Source organism: Spermophilus citellus (assembly GCF_964194105.1).
Source record: "Spermophilus citellus genome assembly, chromosome: 3".
Classification (NCBI taxonomy): domain Eukaryota; kingdom Metazoa; phylum Chordata; class Mammalia; order Rodentia; family Sciuridae; genus Spermophilus; species Spermophilus citellus.
The window spans coordinates 29,655,998-29,678,499 of NC_138184.1; the positions used below are offsets into that span (position 1 = coordinate 29,655,998).

Consider the following 22,502-nt stretch of genomic DNA (forward strand, 5'->3'; position numbering starts at 1 on the left):
TTTATTTGTATGTGGTGCAGAGAATCAAACCCAGTGCCTCGCACATGCTAGCTCTCTACCACTGAGCCACAACCCCAGCCCCTCAATGTACTTTTGTGTTCATTTTGAACATTTAAATTTTTTCCTGGTATATCTCTTTACATTTCACACTAAGTTAGCTCCTAAGTGTTTTAAATACTGTCATAATTGATTCTTTTCTTCAAGCCTGCTTGTTTATATAAAAACTACTGTTTTGTCATGTATTCATTTTGTATACCACCATATTATTGAATTTTCACTTGATTCTAAGGTATAAGAACATATAAACAGGGCTGGGGCTGTAGCTCAGTGGTAAAGTGCATGTGAGGCACTGGGTTTGATCCTCAGCACCACAGAAAAATAAACAAATAAAATAAAAGTATAAAAACATGAATCCTCAAAAAAACCGAACATATAAATAAACAGTAATCAATTTGATCTTCTCCTTTCTCATTTTTATATTCTAATTTCTTTTGGAGGATAATTGTATTGTTTAGTGCCTTCAAAAACTATTAGGTGGTCATGATGAATGTAAGTGTGTTAGTTAGGGCCCATCCACAAGTTCTTTGACACTCCTTCCTTCAAAAGACAGAGCCTAAATCCCCCTTCCTCTTTTTTTTTTCTTTTTTTTTTTAAAGAGAGAGTGAGAGAGGAGAGAGAGAGAGAGAGAGAGAATTTTTAATATTTATTTTTAGTTCTCGGCGGACACAACATCTTTGTTGGTATGTGGTGCTGAGGATCGAACCCGGGCCGCACGCATGTGAGGCGAGCGCGCTACCGCTTGAGCCACATCCCCAGCCCCCCCTTCCTCTTTTTTTTTTAGTTTTTTTTTAGTTGTCAATGGATTTTTACGTTATTCATTTATATGCAGTGCCAGGAATCAAATCCAATCCCTCACATACTAGGCAAGCACTTTATCACTGAGCTACAACCCCAACCCATAACTCCCCTCTTCTTGAATGGAGGCTGGACTAGGAGACTTGCTTCTGTCAAACAAAAATGAAGTGGAAAGGTTGGTGTGTGAAAAAAGGATGGTGCGGAAACCAGGTCATAAAGGCCCTGCAACTTCTTTTCCTTCTCTTGGTTGGCTTGTTCTGGGAGATGCCAGTTGCCATGTTATGAGGATACTCAAGCATCCCTGTAGTTCCATATGTTGAGATATGAGATCTCTGGTCAAGAGTTACATAATAAGTGAGCTTAAAAGTGGATCTTCCTGCTCCAGGCAAGCCTTTGGATGATTACAGCCCCAGGTGACATCTTTATAAACTCACGGGAGACCCTGAACCAGAACAATCCAGCTAAGCTGCTCCCAATTTTCCAATTTACAGAAACCAAGATACAAATCAGCCATATGTCAATGTATTAGCAACAAAGGAATAGGAAATTGAAAGAAAAATACATTTACAGAAGTATAAAACATGAAATGTTTAAGAATGAGTGTACCAAAATATGTGCAAGACTTATAAACAGAAAATTGCCATTGATGAGAGAAATGAAAGAAAATCTAAATAAATCATCTGATCTGATTAATTCCATGTTAATCTGCCGCAGTCTGGCTGGGCGCAAATCACAAGACACTGAAGCAGGAACAAACTTTATTTCTGAACTCCACCAGCACACTCCACACACGCTCCTGGGAACTCTCCCGAATGCCACACGGCTCCTCCAGGAACTACCAACCGGAAAATCCCTCCTCCGGCACTTCCCCAACCAATGGGAACTCTCTGGGAATCCCCTCAAGAACTCCAAAGTAGCAGGCCAAGGCGGACAGCAGGGGTCTAATATTACAATTGAATACACAGCTTAACAAAACCATTATCATCTCAATGGCTTGCTGGCATCACCTCCCAACCACTCCATTCTGGCAAAAATGCCGTGTGTCATTCTGACTGGGCTATGGCTCTCAGCATTAATCAATTAGAGGACTCATTAAAGTGCCAGCTTTCCCAAACTTATCTATAGATTCAAGGTAGGACTGGTCAAAATTCCAGCAGACTTTTGGTAATAACGTACAAGCTATTTTTATGTGTATCAAATAACCCAAATAACTATGGAAAATTGAAATATAAATGTTCCTCAGCCTAGCAGTGTGGTTATATCTTGCTGAGCCTATATAAATTGAAACTATCAGGGTTGGGGTTGTGGCTCAGTGGTAGATAACCTGCCTGGCATGTGTGAGGCACTGGGTTTGATTCTCAGCACTACATAAAAATAAATAAATATAATAAAGTTATTGTTTCCATCTGCAACTAAAAAAAAATTTTTTTAAAAAGGTATTGTAAGGCCCAGGAAAGCCCCACTGACACACTGGGTCCAGAGCCCCACACTGGGTCCAGAAACAGCTGACAGCCACAATACTGCATACCACAGAGCTGCATCTCTGAACACATCGCCCAATGCCACCCCCGACTTCACCCCCCAACCTCCGACTCCATTGCTGCAAGTAGCCACCTCCAACTTGGGTCACCTTCATCACCATCTTTAATTGCAGCAACTCCCAGGTCAGAACACCAGCTGGGCAGGTACCAATAAGCACCAACTCCCCTCCTCCCTGGCAGCCGCTAACCTGGCACAGTGACTGTCCAATACAAAACAGCTCTCCAAGACAGATTCGCAGCCCACAAGACCTCTGGAGAGAAAGGTTCCCAATTAGGAAGTAGAAAGGGAGAGGGTGAGTGAAATACAGTTTAGAGACTAAATTGGAGAGCAGGAACTATGAGGTCTACAGGAAATATAAGGAGATAACACCAGGTGCCCACATCACATGAGCAGGCCCCAAAGGAGATCCTTGGGGTGCACTCTCCCATCGGGAACCAACTGGTACCATACCCCACTTCCAGGTGCCCTGCACCCAAGTCCAACCTTCCCATTCTGGTAACCTTCACCATTCTGAGGGTGGAAATACCAGCAGACAACACACACCCCCACCTATTGGATGAGAAGAGAAGCAGGAAAGACACTGATCTCCAGCCAAAACAATCATTGTTTCTTCCTTCAAGACTTTTTTTTCTTTTTCTCCCTCTTTATTCTCCTGCCCTCACATCCCCAACATTTGTGAAACCAAATAATGTACATGAATTAGGCTACTGAGGACTGGGATGTCTGAATAGTATATTACCATTGTGTTGTATATTCTTTTATCTCCTATTTTTACATTTTTTATTTTTCTTAATATTTATGTGTGTTTGTTTTATGTGCTCTATTGTCTTCCCAGTTACTTGTCTCCACAAAATCACTTCTTCTCTCTTCACCTGATACTAACCATCTTCTTTAGATTCCTCTTTCACATTTCCCAAGATCTAATAACTCTATGCCTTCACCTCCTACCCCCTCAACATTTCATCCTACACCTCACCTCCTGTTCTTTGTCCACCATCAGAAACTGTAAACCATTTTGCAAACCTACTGTTCATATTGTACATAATAATTGAACTTACCATTTCTGTATATTGTGACAAAACTGTAAACATCTTAATAGCAGCTATTTGGTTTAAGATTGTACACTATTTGTATTGGGATATGTTAACCTTGTTCTTCACCTCAAAGGAGAGATGTTGGAACCCTGCAGTGGCACTATAAGCCTATAGGGTAAAAATGGTAGCACCGTGGATCTGCAGTACCAGAAGGGAAGACACATGGAGAACATGAAAAAAAGGGGGGGGGAGAAGTGCCCCCAAACAAATCAAGATACTACATTATTGGAATCTATGGCCAGCACAACAGAAGAAATTACAAAGAAAGAGTTCAGGATGTACATAATTAAAATGCTCTGTGAATTAGGGCTGGGGTTGTGGCTCAGTGACAGAGTGCTTGCCTAGCATGTGCGAGGCACTGGGTTTGATTCTTAGAACCATATACAAATAAAATAAAGGCATTCTGCCCATCTACAACTACAAAATTTTTTAAAATAAAAAAATAAATAAGTAAAATAAAGGTAGCATCTCCATCTACTACTAAAAATAAATATTAAAAAACATTCTGTGAATTAAAAGATGATATAAGCAAACAGATACAAGCAGCAAAAAATCATTTTGATAAAGAGCTACTTAATACAGGAAGCAAAGATTACTTCAAAAAGGAGATAGAGGTTCTGGAAAAAAAAAACTAAACAGAAATCCTTGAAATGAAAGAAACAACAAACCAAATTAAAGCCTCAATAGGAAGCATCACCCACAGATTAGACCACTTGGAAGACAGGACCTCAGACAATGAAGACAAAATATATAATCTTGAAAAGAATGTAGATCACACAGTGAAGATGGTAAGAAACCATGAGCAGAACATTCAATAAATATGGAATAACATAAAAAGACCAAATTTAAGAGTTACTGAGATAGAGGAAGGCATAGAAGTTCCAAACCAAAGGGCTGAACAATTTATTCAATGAAATAATATCAGAAATTTTTCCAAACATGATGAATGAAGTGGAAAACCAAATACAAGAGGCTTACAGGATGTCAAATGTACACAATCACAACAGATTCACACTAAGGCACATTATAATGAATCTTAAAAGCCACAAGAGAAAGGAATCAGATTACATATAGGGGAAAAACAATTAGGATCTCTGCAGATTTTTCAACCTAGACCCTGAAAGCTTGAAGGTCCTGGAACAATATATACTAAGCTCTGAAAGAAAATGGATGTCAACCAAGAATCTTATATCCAGCAAAATTAAGCTTTAGATTTGATGATGAAATAAAAAGCTTCCACGATAAAAAAGTTAAAAGAATTTACAGCTAGTAAGCCTGCACTACTGAACATCCTTGGCAAAATATTCCATGAGGAGGAAATGAAAAACAACAATGAAAATCAGCAGAGAGAGGTATTACACTAAAGGAAAAACTAATCAAAGGATAAACCAAGTCAAATTAAATACCAAAAATAAATAAAAATGGCTGAGTGTGATGCGCCACTGAGCATGGGGGATCAGGTCTCCCCTTGGGAACAATCCCAGCATTCCCATGTGTAGACTACATAGGTATTAGATCTTGCTCTCACTCTACCAATGGGACAGGTCTCATAGCTCTGGAATTGGGCATAACCCATTGGATTTGGACAGCCCACTTCCTTCTTGCTTGGTGAAGACATTCTATAGAAAACCTGTAAGTTCTCTCTCTTGTATAAATAAATGAAACACCATCTCTCTCTCTCTCTCTCTCTCTCTCTCTCTCTCTCTCTCTCTCTCTCTCTTGCTCTCTCTCTCTCTCTCTCATCTCAGTGTGGAAGCTCAGTTGCTAAATTCATAGAGCCGTCCTTCCCCTGCTTTTCAAAATTAATTCCAGTTGTGTGGTTTCTTCATCACTTCTTTTTCTTAGCTTTATTTTGCAGGCAGTTTACTCCATGCAGGGGAACTCCAACTCAATCACCTGCGCAGGACGTGGGCAGGAGCTAGGAATACAAATCATGTTTCAATAATAATCCTACACATTAATGGCCTAACCTCACCAATCAAAAGACATAGATCAGCAGATTGGATTAAAAAAGATACAACAATTTGCTGCCTCCAAGAAACTCATCTTATATGAAAAGACATCCAAAGACTGAAGGTGAAAGGTTGGGAAAAAACATACCACTCACAAGGACTTTGGAAACAAATAGGGATCTCCATCCTCATATCAAATAAAGTAGACTTCAAGCCAAAGTTAATCAAAAGGGATAAAGAAGGACATTTCATACTGTTCAAGGGAGCCATACATCAACAAGACATAACAATTATAAATATATATGCCCGGCGTTCATTAAATAAACTCTTCTCAAGTTCAATAGTTCAAATAGACCACAGCGCAATAATACTGGACGACTTTAACACAGCTCTTTCACCACTGGATAGATCTTCCAAATGAACACTGAACAAAGAAATTATAGAACTCAATAATACACTCAATAACTTAAACTTAACTGACATATATAGAGTATTTCATTCATCAACGAGTGATTACATTTTCTTCTCAGCAGCACATGGATCCTTCTCTAAAATACATTATGTATTATGCCATAGAGCAACTCTTAGCAAATACAAAAAGTAGAGATACTACCCTGCATTCTATCAGATCATAATGAAATGAAATTAGAAATCAATGATAAAATAAAAATAAAGGCTACTCCAAAACCTGGAGACTAAATAATATGCTATTGAATGAACAATGGGTTGCCAAAGACATCAAAGAAGAGATTAAAAGATTCTTAGAGGACTGGGGTTGTGCTCAGCAGTAGAGCACTCACCTCGCATGTGTGAGACCCTGGGTTCCATCCTCAGCACCACATAAAAATAAATAAACAAAATAAAGATATTGTGTTATGTAAAGCTAAAAAACATTTTTTTTAAATTCTTAAAATATGGGCTGGGGATGTGGCTCAAGTGGTAGCGCACTCGCCTGGCATGCGTGCAGCCCGGGTTTCATCCTCAGCACCACATACAAAAACAAAGATGTTGTGTCCACCGAAAACTAAAAATAAATAAATAAATAAATATTAAAATTCTTAAAGATAAATGAGAACACTAATACAACATATGGAAATCTCTGGGACACTATGAAGGCAGTACTAAGAGGAAAGTTCATTTCAGGAGTTCATTCCTTCGAAGAAGAAAAAGTCAACAAATAAATGACCTAACATTACATCTCAAAGCCCTAGGAAAAGAAAACTAAATCAACATCAAAAGCAGTAGAAGACAGGAAATAATTAAAATTATAGCTGAAATCAATGAAATTGAAACAAAAGAAACAATTGAAAAACTTGACAAAACAAAAAGTTCGTTCTTTGAAAAAATAAATAAAATTGATAAACGCTTAGCCAATCGAATGAAGAGAAGGAGAGAGAAAACTCAAATTACTAACATCTGTGATGAAAAAGGAAATATCATGACAGAACTACAGAAGATGATTATAAATTATTTCGAAAATTTGTACTCCAAGAAAATAGAACATATCAAAGGCATCAACAAATTTCTAGAGTCATATGATTTGCCCAAACTGAATCAGGATGATATATACAATTTAAACAGATCAATTTCAATCAATGAAATGAATGATTCCATCCGAAGCCTATTACCCAAGAAAACCTCGGGACCAGATGAATACACAGCTGAGTTCTACAAGATCTTTTTTTAAATTTTTTTTTAATATTTATTTCTCAGTTTTCAGTGGACCCAACATCTTGTGTCCGCTGAGAACTAAAAAATAAATATTAAAAAAATTCTCTCTCTCTCTCTCCCTCCCCCTCTCTCTCTCTCTCTCTCTCTCTCTCTCTCTCTCTCTCTCTCTCTCCCCTCTCTCACTCTCTCTTAAAAAAAAAAAAAAATCTTTGTATGTGGTGCTGAGGATCAAACCCAGGCCACACACATGCCAGGCGAGTGTCCTACCGCTTGAGCCACATCCCCAGCCCCTGCTGGCAGTTTTTAAAAATGGTGCCCCAGACTGCAAATTGATGCAGCCAATCTGGAAATCTGTATGTAGATTCCTTGGAATGGAACTACCATTTGACCCAGCTATCCCAGTCCTCAGCTTATACCCAAAGGACTTAAAAAACAGCATACTACAGGGACACAGCCACATCAATGTTTATTGCAGCACAATTCACAATAGCAATGGATAGGGAAACTTTGGTATTTATACACAATATTACTCAGCAATAAGAGAATAAAATCATGACATTTGCAGGTAAATGGATGGAGTTGGAGAATATAATGCTAAGTGAAATTAGCCAATCCCCCCCCAAAACAAGTGCCAAATGTGTTCTCTGATATAAGGAGGCTGATTCATAGTGGGGTTGGGAGGGAAGCATGTGAAGATTAGATGAACTCTAGATAGGGCAAAGGGGAGGGAGAGGAAGGGAGGAGCAAGGGATGTAAAAAAGATGATGGAATGAGATGGACATCATTTCACTAAACACATGTATAAAAACACGAATGGTGTGAATATACTTTGTATACAACCAAAGATATATAAAAAATGTGCTCTATATGTCTAATATTAATTGTAATGCATTCTGCTGTCATATATAACAAATTAGAATAAAAGAAGGGGCTGGAGTTGTGATTCAGTGCTTGCCTCGTATGTGTGAGGCACTGGGTTCGATCCTCAGCACCACATAAAAATAAATAAATAAAATAAAGATATTGTGTCCATATACAACTAAAAATATATTTTTTTAATTAAAAATATGGGTCCCCAATTTTTTGATAGTTCTTCTTTGTAGAGATTGAATTTGTGTGTTCCTTCCGTTGTTAATGGTTGGTCACTCTTGAACGATGGAATGTGGCAGAAGTAATGTTCTGACAGTTTCTAGGCACAGACCTTTGAAAAATAGGAGCTTTGGAAGTGCTGCACACTTTTAATCTGAGCAACTCAGGAGGCTAAGGCAGAAGGACTGCAAGTTCAAGGCCAGCCTCTAAACCTTAGCAAGACCTAAAACTTAAAGAAACCTTGTCTCAAAATTTTAAAAAAGGTTGTGGATGTAGTTCAGTAGTAAAACACTGCTGGGCCCAATCCCCAGTACCACCCCAACTCTGCCCAGCCAGCCCCTCCCCGCCTCCCTCTCCCAACAAAAAACAAGTAGCTCCTACTTCCTATCTCTGGAAATGTTTGATCTTTGAACCCAGTAGCCACATTTTCAGGAATTCCAGGCCACACTGAAGTGTTCCAGCTGACAGCTTGCATCCACCTTCAGGCACGTGAGTGTAGAAGCCTTTGAGATGACTGCAGTCCCAACTACCGCCCAAATGCAACTTTAATTGCCTAAGGAACCCTGGGTGAGATTTTCTTAGGAGACTGCAGTCAATCCCTACAACCAAGAACAGTAACAGTAACATTATCGTTCTAAGCTGCTAAGCTTTCGAGTCATCTATTACATAATTGTAAGTGACAGTAAACTATAGCAACAGGTTTTGGTACCTGGAGTCCAGATGTTGCTAAAACAGAAATATAAAGCCTGTGGGTCTGGCTTTGGAACCAGGCAGTGGAAGCTGGAAAATCCTCAAAGAAAATGGTCCTAAAGACCTAAAAAGCATTGAGGAGAATATTAATGGAATCCCAGAGGAGATTATGGGAGTTTTCAGTTTGGGATTTAAAGAAAATAAGGAAAATGTTATTGGAAGTTGGAGGAAAGATAGTCCTTATTATGTAGGTGTAGCAAGTTTGGCAGCACAGCTGCCTTGGATAATGTGGAAAAAAAGAAATTGAACTAATGAAGTCAATGATCTGGTTAAGAAGAATTTTCAAAGTACCATCTGGCTTCTTCCTACTTTCCATGATTCAAAGGATTTCGAGGCTGATTTGCTATACGCATTGACTCTTTTTTTCAAAATAACTTTTTAAATTTTTTTATGTGGTTCTGGGAATCAAACCCAGTGCCTCAAACATGCTAGGCAAGTGCTTACCACTGAGCAACAACCCAGCCCAGCACTGACTCTTGGGACTGCAAGCAAAAAAAAAAAAAAAAAACAAAACAAAACAAAAAAAAAAAAAAAAAAACAGTATCTCTCACTACATTCTGCATCCATCTCCTTTGCTCTGAGTCAGCCACTTTGGATTCTAGAAACAACTGGGTTGATGATAAACATCTTGCAAGGAGCTGAAACTACCCTCCTCCACCTGGGAAACCCTAACTTTCTTATTGCAGCTGATCCCCTGCTTCTACCTGACACTGCCTGATCAATCCTAAGATAATGACCAACCCACAGTTTGACCAAGACCACTTGACAGCATACTTCATCCTCTTTGTCTATAATCCGGGAGCTCACATCACTACCCCTGAAGACAGGGCTGGAAATGCTGGTCCCCTAGTGTAGCTATACTAATTGAAGTTCCTTTCCTCCTTTTCCCCATTACTTTTTGTTTGGATTTTTGGAGGGAGTGACCAGGCCTGATTTGCAGAGAATCTCAGAGTCAGCCTCTGGTCTAAAACTCTGGTAAGAAGAGGAATGAGATGAAAAGAAAAAAAAAAAAAAAGGAACACTTCAGTTTTTAAGAAAAAGTTAGAGGAAATATAAAGGAGCAAGAATTTCTTGAGGGTTTTGATAAATGATTGATAAATTGTTTCTCATTCCCTCTCCAGATGAAAAGAAATTTTCAAATTCAAAAATGGCTTCTAGCCAGGCGTGGTGGTGCATGCCTGTAATCTCAGCAGCTCAGGAGGCTGAGGCAGGAGGATGGCAAGTTCAAAGCAGCCTCTGCAACTTAGCAAGGCCCTAAGCAAATTAGTGAGATCCTGTCTTGCTGAGGGCCATTACCAAGTAGAAATGACGCATCAAAATTTCCTTGCTAGCGTACCCCATGTTAATGATTTCGCTGTTGACATTGCATGTAAGGTGACCTTGCTCAAAGACCAAGGCGGATCCGGGTTTAGAGCTGATCAGGTTTGAGGAAGTATCCCGGTCCTTGGGTTAAGGGCGTTCCCAGTTTAAGACCTTGGATTTTAGGGAAGTTCGATGTTGAGGATTATTGCTGCTGGAATTAGGGCGTTCCTGCTGCCTGAGCTCCCATTGAGTTCTCGTGAGATTCAGAGAGCATTTTGGGAAGAAAGCCTCGTGGAGGAGGTGAATTGGGTGGCAGCAGAACTGGGATTGCCCCAGAACGTGTGTGGAGGCCGGTGTGAGTTCGGGAATAAAGAATTGCTGTTTGAATCTACAAAGCTGTGTGGTGGCTCGTGATTCTGTGCCCAGCCAAGACTGCGGCACTGTCTCAAAATAAAAAATTAATAAAGGGCTGGGGATGTGGCTCAGCGGTTAAACACCCCTGGGTTTCATCCCCGGTACCAAAAAAAAAAAAAAAAGAAGAAGAAGGTTTCTAAATGGGAACAGTAGCATGTGCCTGTAGTACAAGCTGCTTGGAAAGCTGAGGCAAGGAGGATCACTTGAGCCATGGAGTCTGGGACCCACATGGATAACATGATGAGTCCCTGTCTCAAAAATCAAACAAACAAAAATTCCCAGAAGAGATTCAATCAAGGGTAGAACTATAAAATCATTTGTTAAGACCTCAGAAATTGGTACTTCAGTGACCCTGGAAAATGAACAAGAGAGCTTCTAGAGACTTTAGGCATGTGCCTCATATATTTACCATTAAGCTACATCCCCCAGCCCTTTTCATTTTATTATTTTAAGTTACTGAGGGTCTCCCTAAGATGCCGAGTCTCACCTTGAACTTGTTTTTTTTTTTAATTTATTTTAATCTTTTTTTTAGTTGTAGTTGAACACAATACATTTATTCCAAACATTTAGTTTTATGTGGTGCTGAGGATCGAACCCAGGGCCCTGCGCATGCTAGGCGAGCGCTCTACCGCTGAGCCACAACCTCAGCCCCTCACCTTGAACTTGTGATCCTTACAGCCTCAGCCTCCCAAGTTGCTGAGATTACAGGGGTACATCACTGTGCCCAGCAGGCTTCTAAAAATCTTCAGGCATTATCTTCATGGATCCAAAATTAGAAAAGGTCTTATTTCAAGAATATGTGTTGGTACAACTTTTGTCTATTGGAATAATTAACAGTGAAGTCACAAAATCCCCACAATGTTAAAAAACAAATTGTATCAGCTTGGACTCAAAGGGACAGACAACAGAAAATGAAAAGAGGACTTCAGATATAGGAAACAGCTGAGAAAACTATTCACCTGTAAACCTGTGCTACTTTTTATGGAACTGGAAGGATAATTCAGAGGGTGGAATCAAAAGTCCAGTGGGTAGAAATAAGAAATAGAGAATTCCAGAAAATAAGAGAGTCCTAATCAAAGAACTACCAACATCTACTCAACTGAATTTCAGAATTTCTATGGACTTTCAACTGACAAATGCCTTCCATCTTTCCTCTGATAAAAGAAAAATTCTGGGCTGTGGCTCAGTGGTAGAGTGCTTGCATAGCACGCGTGAGGCCCTGGGTTTGATCCTCAGCACCACATAAATTAGAAAAGGTCTTATTTCAAGAATATGTGTTGGTACAACTTTTGAATAAAAATGAAGATATTGTCTCCAACTAAAAAAAAATATTAAAAGAAAAGAAAAATTCGGAGATGCCTTAAATTTAACCATAAGGTGTGGAGGATGGAGGGGAGGAGACATAGAAGAGGTTAATTATTTAACAGCTGTGGGCCAAATCAACCAAAGACTATTCCATATTCCTGATTGTATGTTGAAATCTTGCTTTATAACCCCAGGCAGTTGACCACTATCATCTGTTTTATGTTGAGCTTTCTGGATTGTAAATCCCAGCCAATCCAGGAGTAGCAAGTACTTCTCCTCAAGGACTGTCCTTCTATCCCCCAAATGTCTTTGCATTATTATCCTGCCCCTCTTATCTATAATCAATGCAGACCAATGGTAAATAATTTATGCTTTCCTTTCCCCCAATTTTTGTTATAAAAATGCTCTTGGCTTTTAGGTCTGGCAGACATATTTTCAACTTCCTTCTTATCTTGCTGCTGGTAGCTATAGAATTTGTCCAAGGACCTGGTCCTTTTCTGTCTAACATCTAGAAGCTAAACCAATGTATTTTGGAGGAACCTCAGTCTCTAGAGTTTTGTTTAACACCATTCTTTGAAAGGAAATATCAATAGAAATTTTCTCTGCCTTTCCCCCATTGCATGCGATGTATATGGTGGTGATTGACGCAGGTCTCTTGACTTTTTAATTCACAGATCTTCACATGGAGAGGAATCATTCAAGGAGTTAAAGAGTCTCCCCTGCTCTAGGATCTTACAAATTCTGGGCCCTAGCTTGTGCTTGATGCTATTATGGAATGAGAAATTTGAATGGCTCTGGAGGAGGGGATAATGCGTATCTTACATGTGGTAAGAATGGAAAACCTTTGTGGCCGGCAAGTGGATTTTGACTCTTCTCATCAATCTGATTCTGTGAATGCTTAACTAATAGAATACAAGTATAGAATAAAGATTCTTTGCCAGTTTCTGATCCTATGCCTTAAGAACTTGCAGTGACCACTTTCTGTCTTTTGATATGCTTGCCTTTGGTACTCAGCTACAATGCTGTGAGGAAAGGTCATGTGTAGGCATTCAACAGCCCAGCTGAGGTCCCAGTAGACAGCAAGCATCCAGCAATAGTCTTGTGAGTGCTGGAGTCTTTGATACATCTCTAGTCACAGCCTCATGACTGCACCTACATGGGAGGCCTGAGTGACAATCTCCAAGCTAAGCCCAATGAAACCATAGAACCATGAGACAAAACAATGGTGTACCTGTGTTACCCGGGGTGATTTGTTCCACAGCAAATTAGAGCCAGAAGAGCTATGTATTCTAATGGTTTATATATTTAAATGTTGAGAAACCAATTATTTTTGTTTTATGCGATCAAGGTTTATTATTTAAGTTTATTCACATATTTACCACCTTATTCTTCATTTCTTATTGCAATCCTAGGAATTCGTGTCATATTCCTTCTTTTTGAAGACCATCCTTTACACTTGCCTTAATCTATGTCTGCTCATATTTTCTTCATCTGGAAACACATTTATCTTTAATCCTTTTTTTGCAGTGATCGTATCAAAATCAGGGTCTCATATATGTTAGGCAAGCACTCTATTATCGAGCTACAATTCCTAGCCCTTCATCTTTAACTTTATATATATATGTGTGTGTGTGTGTGTGTGTGTGTGTGTGTGTGTGTATTTTTAAGTTGTAGGTGGACACGATACCTTTTTTTTTTTTTTGGTTTATTTTTATATGGTGCTGGGGATTGAACCCAGTGCCTCATGCATGCTAGGCAAGCACTCTACCACTGAGCCACAAACCCAGTCCTGAATTTATATATTTATATTTTTTATTGTATGTGGTACTGGGGATTGAACCCAGGGCCTTGTGCATGCTAGGCAAGTGCTCCGTCACTGAGCCACATCCCTACCTCTTTATCTTTAATTTTAAAAGATATTTATCTTTTGGTGGAAATTTCTAAGTTTTCTGTTATTCTTTCTGCACCTTGAAAGCATCTTTCCACTATATGCTAGCTTCTTTTAAATTTTTTTTTTTTAGGGCTGGAGATGTGGCTCAAGCGGTAGCGCGCTCGCCTGGCATGCGTGCGGCCCGGGTTCGATCCTCAGCACCACATACCAACAAAGATGTTGTGTCCGCCGAGAACTAAAAAATAAATATTAAAAAAAAATTCTCTCAAAAAAAAAATAGGAAGTATTTAAAAAAAAATTTTTTTTTTAGTTATTGATAGATCTTTTTTTTTTTTTTTGAGAGAAAGAGAGAATATTTTGATATTTATTTTTTAGTTTTCGGCGGACACAACATCTTTGTTTGTATGTGGTGCTGAGGATCGAACCCAGGCCGCACGCATGCCAGGCGAGTGCGCAACCGCTTGAGCCACATCCCCAGCCCCTAGATCTTTATTTTACTTATTTATATGTGCGGCTGAGAATCAAATTCAGTGCCTCACACATACTAGGCAAGTGTGCTACCACTGAGCCCCCGCCCCAGCCCTATGCTAGCTTCTGAGATTCATATTGAAGAGTCAGCTGTAGTCTGCATATTTGAAGGTTAAATTATCTATTTTTAATCATTGCTTTTAAGATTTTATCTCTTAGACTTTGTTTGCAGATTTGCTATAATGTGTGTAGGTCTAACTTTCTCTGCTTCCCAGTTGGGTTTCACAAATCAGTGGATTGATCTTTTGCTTTAGTCTGGGAAGTTCTCTTCAAATAATATTGCCATGTTCTTGTTTCTTTTCTCCTTCTGGGGCTCTAATAAAAGTACTTTAATATCTCTTACTTATCTGTATTTTCCATTTCTTTGTCTCTCCATGTTTCTTTCTTTTTTTTTTTAAAGAGAGAGTGAGAGAGAGAGAGAGAGAGAATTTTTAATATTTATTTTTTAGTTCTCGGTGGACACAACATCTTTGTTGGTATGTGGTGCTGAGGATCGAACCCGGGCCACACGCATGCCAGGCGAGCGCGCTACCGCTTGAGCCACAGCCCCAGCCCTCTTTCTTTCTTTTTTTAAATGTGGCACTGGGGTTTAAACCCAGAACTTAACTTGTGTTAGGCAAGTGCTCTACCACTGAGTTACACCCCCAGCTCCATCTCCATGGCTTATTTTGGATATTTCCTTCTAACAGAGCTTCTGATTTTTCTTATTATGTTTTCAGTAGTGTCAAATCTGTACCAGTTTTATCGTTAAATTTAGTTGTTATTAAAAGGAAATCGAGAAACTGGGAGATGAGCGAGCAAGAAATGAAAGATGGAGACCAGGCAGAAATACTCACAAGAGTTTTATTTGTCAAAGCTGACAAATAAAGGCCATCTCTCTATACAAGAGAGAGGCAAAAGGGACTTGAGTTCTGGGACTTTATGGGGGGGGGGCTCAGGAATCAGAGCATGGTGGGTCCTAATTCAGGCAGTTAGGTGTTGGGTTGGTATGAGGGAGTGGTAGGGGTTACCAAGGATTGAACTCAGGGGCACTCAGCCACTGAGCCACATCTCCAGCCCTATTTTGTATTTTACTTAGAGACAGGGTCTCACTGAGTTGCTTAGTGCCTCACTTTTGCTGAGGCTGGCCTTGAATTTATGGTCCTCCTGCCTCAGTCTCTGGAGTTGCTGGGATTACAGGCGTGAGCCACCATACCCAGCTAAGATCTAACCACTTTTTTCCTTTCTTTTCTTTTCTTTTTTTTTTTTTTTTTTTTTTTTTGGTACTGGGGATTGAACCTAGGGGCACTTAACCACTGAGCCACATCCTCAGCCCGAGATCCAACAACTTTTTTTTTTTTTTAATTTTTAGTTGTAGATGGATACAATACCTTTATTTATTTATTTTTATGTGGTGCTGAGGATCCAACCCAGAGCCTCGCGCCTGCTAGGCAAGTGCTCTACTACTGAGGTACAACCCCAGCTCCCAACCACTTTTGATCACTTCAGGAGTCTTTTATATTTTGTTTCCCATTAGCTTCTCAATAGCTATCAATTTCTTTTTTCTTTTTTTTCCCCTCAGCTACTGAGATAGCTCTGAAGTTGGAATCAATAGTCTGTGTTATTTTTCCAACCTCTTGAGTAGAGATTATTGGTACTTTCTTAGATTTATGAGGCCCTACTTCTAAATGTGTGCTTGGGTACTTTCATAGGGTACAGGCTGATTTTAAAAATTGATTGTAGTTTACACTATTATACTCATCACAAGAATCAGAGTAGGAACATTCCCCATCCTACTTCTCCATAGTTTCTAACAATTAATAATAATAGATCTGGCTAATCTTGTTATGGAGTAGGTTATGGAAGTGAGGCAACATCATTTAATTTGTTCATGTAATGTAGTCATAATTGAGACCCTGATTAGACAGTCCAACAGTGTTTCCACTGACTGCCTGATTGGTTGTGCAAATTTGTAATAGGTAAACGGAATTTTCTGAAATCATGGCCTATGATTTGGCCTGGAATCCAGAAATCTGGATTAGTTAAAAAATCTGGCCTGTGCAACCTTGGGCAGATCATTTCATTTGTTTGCACCTGAGTTTCCTCATCTGTTAAGACATTAACTTGTATCTATTTCAGAAGTTGTAGCAAAATGGAATAATTAGAAAAATGTTTTGTAAAAAGAAAAAAACATTTCTGCAAGAATTTTTTTTTTTTTTTTTTCTGGCCGAAAGCAAGTTTTATTAGGCTGAAATTTAGTCAAACTGTTTTCGCACTTGAACTGGCGAATTGGGGCAGAGGGCTAACTCTGGCATCTGGGCCTTATTTGGAGAAAATGGGCGCGATCCAGGCCTTGTGCTTTTGGGTAGGTATTGAGCTCTCATCTGCATGCAATTTTTGTAAAACCAGCCTCTGCCTATTCCCTCTTTAGTCCCTTGGGAAAGAAATTTCCATGCTTCAGTCCGGGTGGCGAGTGCCTAGGTTGAGCACACAAGGAGATCTTCAGGGACTTCTGAGGAGCGGAGAGGTTACGGTGGCGCTTCCTAATGCTCCGGTGCTCTAGGGTCAACACAAAATGCCTGCGGTTACTACGGCCAAAACCCTAGTGTAACTAAGGCTCTCTTCCTGCTTGTAGCAATACAGCTGGTGGAGAAGACTTCCCCGAGCATTTTCGGGAGGGTTGTTTGGCTCAGTCTAATGCGAATCAAGATTTTCTGCACACCAAGTCTCCCATTTTCCATATGTGACTTTAATCGTTCTCTCCCTCGGTAAAGAGAGTAAAAGCAGAGACTACCGGGAAATATTCCAAGAGGAGCTGAGAAGTTCCGGAAGTAGCGCCTCGAAAAGCTTCCTCCTGTGCGGTCCAATGAACTCTTTATTTAGCAGAAAATTTAGTCCTCCAGACCGCCGAGGCGGAAAAACATTTTGATTGGTTATTCAGCTCGGCGCAGAGACTTATGGGAGCGTTGTTTAGGCACTTGTTAATGCCCAGTTCGCCTATCAATCATCTCGCTCTCTGGATGGGGCGGGAACGGGAACCTTTTTCTGGTACCGCCTCTTCCTGGGCTGCTGCACCCGGAGGGGTCTAGGCTGTAGTAACCGCGACCCCGCCGCGTGGGCGGGGTCGCGCTGCTCGGCCCAGGCAGTTCCTCAGCCGCGAGGCGCGGGGAGTGGCCGAAGCGTGTGGCCGTGCGGGGCGGGCCTGGGCTGGGAGCGAACACGGGGGCGGGGTTAGGGCGGGGCCGGAGGAGGCGGAAGCGGCGAGTGAGCCCGAGCCGGATCCCTACCGAAGCCAGCGTCCGGGCCGGCGGAGCGGCGTCGGCGGGGTTGGCCGGGGCGAAGGGGCGCTAGAACCTGGGCGGGTGGGCCGGCCCAGGGCCGGGGGTCGAGGTCCGGGAGCGGGTGACGGGCGTGCCTGGGGCTCGCCCCCGCGCGGTCGTCGGAGCGGGCTGAGCTCCCGCGCCCGCGCAGTCCGGGGGGATGCGACCCGGGGCCCCGGGGCGGGGCGGGCGGCGGCGGCTGCATCGCGAGCGGCGCAGGGGGCGGGTGGCGGTGGCGGTGGTGGCGGCATGAGGCGCGGGGCCGGTGTCCGCGGGAGGGAGGCGCTGCCGGCGGCCCGGTCGCTCCCGCTGCAACTGCTCGCCGGCTCGCTGTGCCCTGCCAGCTGGGCCTCGGCCGCTCTCGTCTCGGCCGCCTCCCGGGCTGCCGCTGGTGACCACTCGCCGCGCCGCCGGAGGCTTCACCCGCGCCCTCCCCCAGGACGCGCCCGCGGAGCTCGGGCCCCTTCGCCCCGGACGCGGAGGCCGCGCTGCGCGGGGCGGCGGCGAGGCCGGAAGATGGCCTGGGTGCTCAAGATGGACGAGGTGATCGAGTCTGGGCTGGTGCACGACTTCGACGCCAGCCTCTCGGGCATCGGGCAGGAGCTGGGCGCCGGCGCCTACAGCATGAGGTACCTGGGCGTTGCGGGAGGGCGGAAGCCTCTTTCCTGGGGTGAAGTCTGCATGACCCTGGGGCCCTGTCAAGCGGGGCTGGGTCCGGCTGTGCCCGGGCTTCCTTGCCCGCGGGGTCGGGGTCCTGCCGCGTGGCTGTCTGGGCCTTGGAGCCCCGCAGGCCTCTCTACCTGGCAGGTGAGGGAGGGAGGCCCCGCAAGCTTTGGCCAGGGAACCGCTCCTAAGGACTTCATTTTTGTTGTAAAACACGCCCCGCTGTTAAGATGGCTTGGGTTGGTGGGGGAAGGGGCTTCCTTTCCTTCTACAAGAGATTTACAAGTCCCTTGAACCTGGAATACACTGTATAAAGGTAGCACAGTTGGAAAATACTTTACAACGTTTTTGTATCAGTTCCTACTCTGTTGTCCTACATTGTAGTCTTTTCTGGCTGCAATTTTAATCATTTGGTATTATAATGGTAAATTATAAGTGAAAAAGTAACAGTAGAGGGAAAAAGCACATTGACTTCGTTATGTTGTTTTTGATTGTCTCAAAGTGAGGTGTCTCATTTTGGGGACGATTCTTTCAAGCTGTTTTCACATGAAGAGAGCTTAGGGATGCTGTGATTGCATTACAAACAATAGTTTGTTTTGTCTCTGCTGTTTGTACCAGTAGTCATTCATTTTGTTTACTTTTGAGATATTGAAATAGATATGAACTTAGTCTCTGCCCTTTATTCTGAAGTATATATATATATATTTTATTAATTTGGGAGCTGTTTTAGAGGATTTATTGAAATAATTTATGTATCATAAAATTCACTCAAAAGTGTAATCAGTGGTTTAGCAGCTTATAATTAACGTGAATTAAGTGTAGTTGTCTGTTCTTTAGAGAAACAGCTGATGCGTTTGAATAGCTATACTGTTTCAGCTTTTATACATCTCACTGCAGCTCAAGTGGACAGGGAGCACAAAAGTCCCGAGGAAGAAAGAATTCTGGGTTAGCTATCTTAGAATAGTGGGGGCTTATCCTTGAAGTAATTTGCCTTTTAAATCTTAAAGACAGACTTTCATCTATAAAGAACACTGAAAAAGGTGAAGAATTTTTGGAGTGTGGAAGCAAGTGGTGGAAAGCATATTAAACTGAGTGGTCACCACTCTCTGGTCCTGGTTTGGTCTTTGCTTCTCTCTCTGAACTTGGCACCTCATCTCCCTGCAGTAGCTTTTTTTTTTTTTTTAATATTTATTTAATTATTTAGGTGTAGATGGACACAACACAATGCCTTTATTTTTATGTGGTGCTAAGGATCGAACCTGGGTCCCGCCCATGCTAGGGGAGTGCTCTACTCCTGAGCCACAATCTCAGCCCCTCAGTTGTGTAACTTGAGAACTCTAGATGAGATGGCTTATTTTTTTGAACTGTTTCAGGTGTTGAGGAAATTGAGCTACTGAAAGTCATGGGATCACCCCAAAAGGGAGTACTAGAATTAGTGCCTTCCAAGTCGAAATACCAGTACCAAACTGCTTCTTGACTCCACCTGAAACCCTGAACTTGAAGTCAAGGCAAAGGGGGCACATGAAACAAGTTCAGTATGTTTCTCTTTTTAGTTGCATCTCAGTTACAGTAAGATGAAAGTTTGCTGCTGAAAAGTTGACTTACTAAAGGTTATTTTGAGGGTTTTGTTTTCTAGGGTCTTAGATGAACCAACTTTGTTTTGGTGAATCAGCCAACTTAATATAATTAACTTCTTTGTATAGTTTTTTCTTCTCTATGGAAAGGAAGTAAAATCTTGCTGATAATCAGCCTTTACTTGACCTTGTTTTTAAGTAATGCTTGTCATCTTTGTAATTCTGTCATTTATGACACTCCTTGTTGGAAAACTTTTTCACTGGAATGTTTTTGGTTTTGTCATTTAATCTAAATTTTCAAGTGACTTGGAAGGTGAACACCATTTTTGAGGAGCTTATTTATTTATTTATTTTTTAACATTATTTGGGTTTGGGAAATCCAATTCAAGGCCTTTTACTTGAAATTCTCAAAAAGGAAATTCCAAAATTGACTTGACAAGGAAAAAATCTTAAGGAAGGCTTTCGGTGCTGCAGGCTTTCTTTAATTATACTTTGGCTTTCTAAACCTAGTCCTGGTGCCCAGCTCTGGGAACTGCCCATAGCCGAATTCTCATTCTCTCCTTGAACATTTAGTCTCTTCCTCTAATACCAAATAGGAAGTAAAGTTCATTTTTCCTCTTCCATTTGTTCTCTCTTAAGTTCAAGAAGTAAACATCAGGAATCTATTGGCAAAATAGTTTCTTGATAAAAACTTACTCTGTAGGCAGTTTTTCATTTTTCTTTTAAAGTGAAGTATTCTGTCTTTGCTTTTTTGGATGACTTAAAATGAGGTGTTTCTTAAGACTTCCAAGTTTCCTCAGCTTTTGGGAAAAATAAAAGAAATGGTTTCTCCCAATGGTGCGACTTCAGAATATGTATTAGTGTTGAACGATGTAGGCTGGGTAAATCAAAGGTGATTTCTGGTAACACCTTTGCTTCTTTCCCTGTTTGGGGTGTGTGTGTTGGGGGTGTCTTGTTTTCATTTTTGTATGTTCTGTGAACACACTTATATGTGAAATATGAGCTGCTGTAAGTTTTATTTGAAATGAAGTAGATCATAACTGTTATTTAAAATCTTGGTTATAGTATCAAGGTTCGAGAGATGGATAAGGAAACTTGACAAACCTTCTAAACCAATCTATGGACAATGATCTCTTCTCAGCCTTTTGGCTATATGATCAAGGGTACTATCTGTACTTATCAGTTTAATAAATGCTTGGACAGTGCTTATAGATGATTAAGTGATTGGTCTCAGGGCCCAATCAGTGGCATTACCATCTTAGATGAAGGCTGACTGGCCCCTCACTGAATGGATGCTGAAACCCATTGTAACTTGAAGTCTGGATCATGTGTGTTTTGTGGATTAGAAAGCAGATAACCAAATGACTTTTAAAAAACAAAATTCATTACAACTTTCCAAGAGGATCTTTTAGACCACCTGGCAAATTTCTTTATATCTAATTATTCACATGAAGTTTATAATATGTAGCATGTTAGTTTTCAGAATTTAGGTTCAATATTGAACTGATTTGCTTTTGGAGGGGGGTGGGATGGGTACTGGGGCTTGGACACAGTAGCTCTATCACTAAGCAACCCTTTTATTTTATTTTGAGATAGGGTCATGCTGAGTTGCCTGGGCTGGCCTTAAACTTGGAATCCTCTTGCCTCAGCCTCCTGAGTTACTGGGATTACAGGCATGTGCCACCACACACCCAGCTTTTTTTTTTTTTTTTTTAATAAAAATATTAAAACCATTCTTAGCTCAGAGGTGTACAGAATCAGTCTGCCTAGATTTGGCCTTTGTGCTTGTGCATAGCATGCCAACCCCCCCACCCCATCCCACCCCTTTTTTTTTTTTTGTATGGGGGGATTGAACCCAGGGGCACTTAACCACTAAACCACATTGCCAGACCTTTTTATTTTTTATTTATTTATTTTTTTTAAAGATTTTTTTTTCTTTTTTCAAAGAGAGAGAGAGAGAGGATTTTTTTAATATTTATTTTTTAGTTATTGGCGGACACAACATCTTTGTTTGTATGTGGTGCTGAGGATCGAACCCTGGCCGCACGCTTGCCAGGCGAGCGCGCTACCGTTTGAGCCACATCCCCAGCCCTTTATTTTTTATTTTGAGGCAGGATCTCACTAAGTTGCTTAGGGCCTCACTAAGTTTCTGAGGCTGGCTTTGAACTTGTAATCCTCCTGCCTCAGCCTCCCATCTTGCTGTGATAGTAGGTATGGACCTCCAAACTGGGGGCTCCAACCCTTGTTCTTTTTTTATTTTTATTTTTTTAGGTGTAGATGGACACAACACAATGCCTTTATTTTTATGAGGATCGAACCTGGGTCCTGCCGATGCTAGGGGAGTGCTCTACCACTGAGCCACAATCCTAGCCCCCAAACCTTGTTCTTTTTTTTTTTTTTTTTTTTTTTTTTAAGAGAGAGAGAGAGAGAAGAGAGAGAGAGAATTTTAATATTTATTTTTTAGTTTTTGGCGGACACAACATCTTTGTTTGTATGTGGTGCTGAGGATCGAACCTGGGCCGCACGCATGCCAGGGGAGCGTGCTGCTGCTTGAGCCACATCTCCAGCCCCCC

General features: G+C 41.3%; 1 protein-coding gene across 9 annotated transcripts in view; it reads left to right on the forward strand.

Moving 5' to 3' along the window:
* Positions 1-17,383: 17,383 nt before the first annotated feature.
* The window catches only part of UBP1 (upstream binding protein 1), a 51,896-nt gene continuing 46,777 nt past the window's right edge, over positions 17,384-22,502 (forward strand). For 3 of the 9 annotated variants that reach the window (XR_014021029.1, XR_014021030.1, XR_014021031.1), the window contains exon 1: positions 17,431-18,321. Coding sequence is in view for 6 of the 9 variants with exons in the window: in XM_081285829.1 (XP_081141955.1) it covers positions 17,942-18,321 (380 nt within the window). In the remaining 3 variants the exon portion in view is untranslated. Of the gene's footprint in view, positions 18,322-22,502 lie in introns of all 9 variants that reach the window. The other 6 variants (XM_081285834.1, XM_081285832.1, XM_081285833.1 and 3 more) reach the window with 5 other exon arrangements.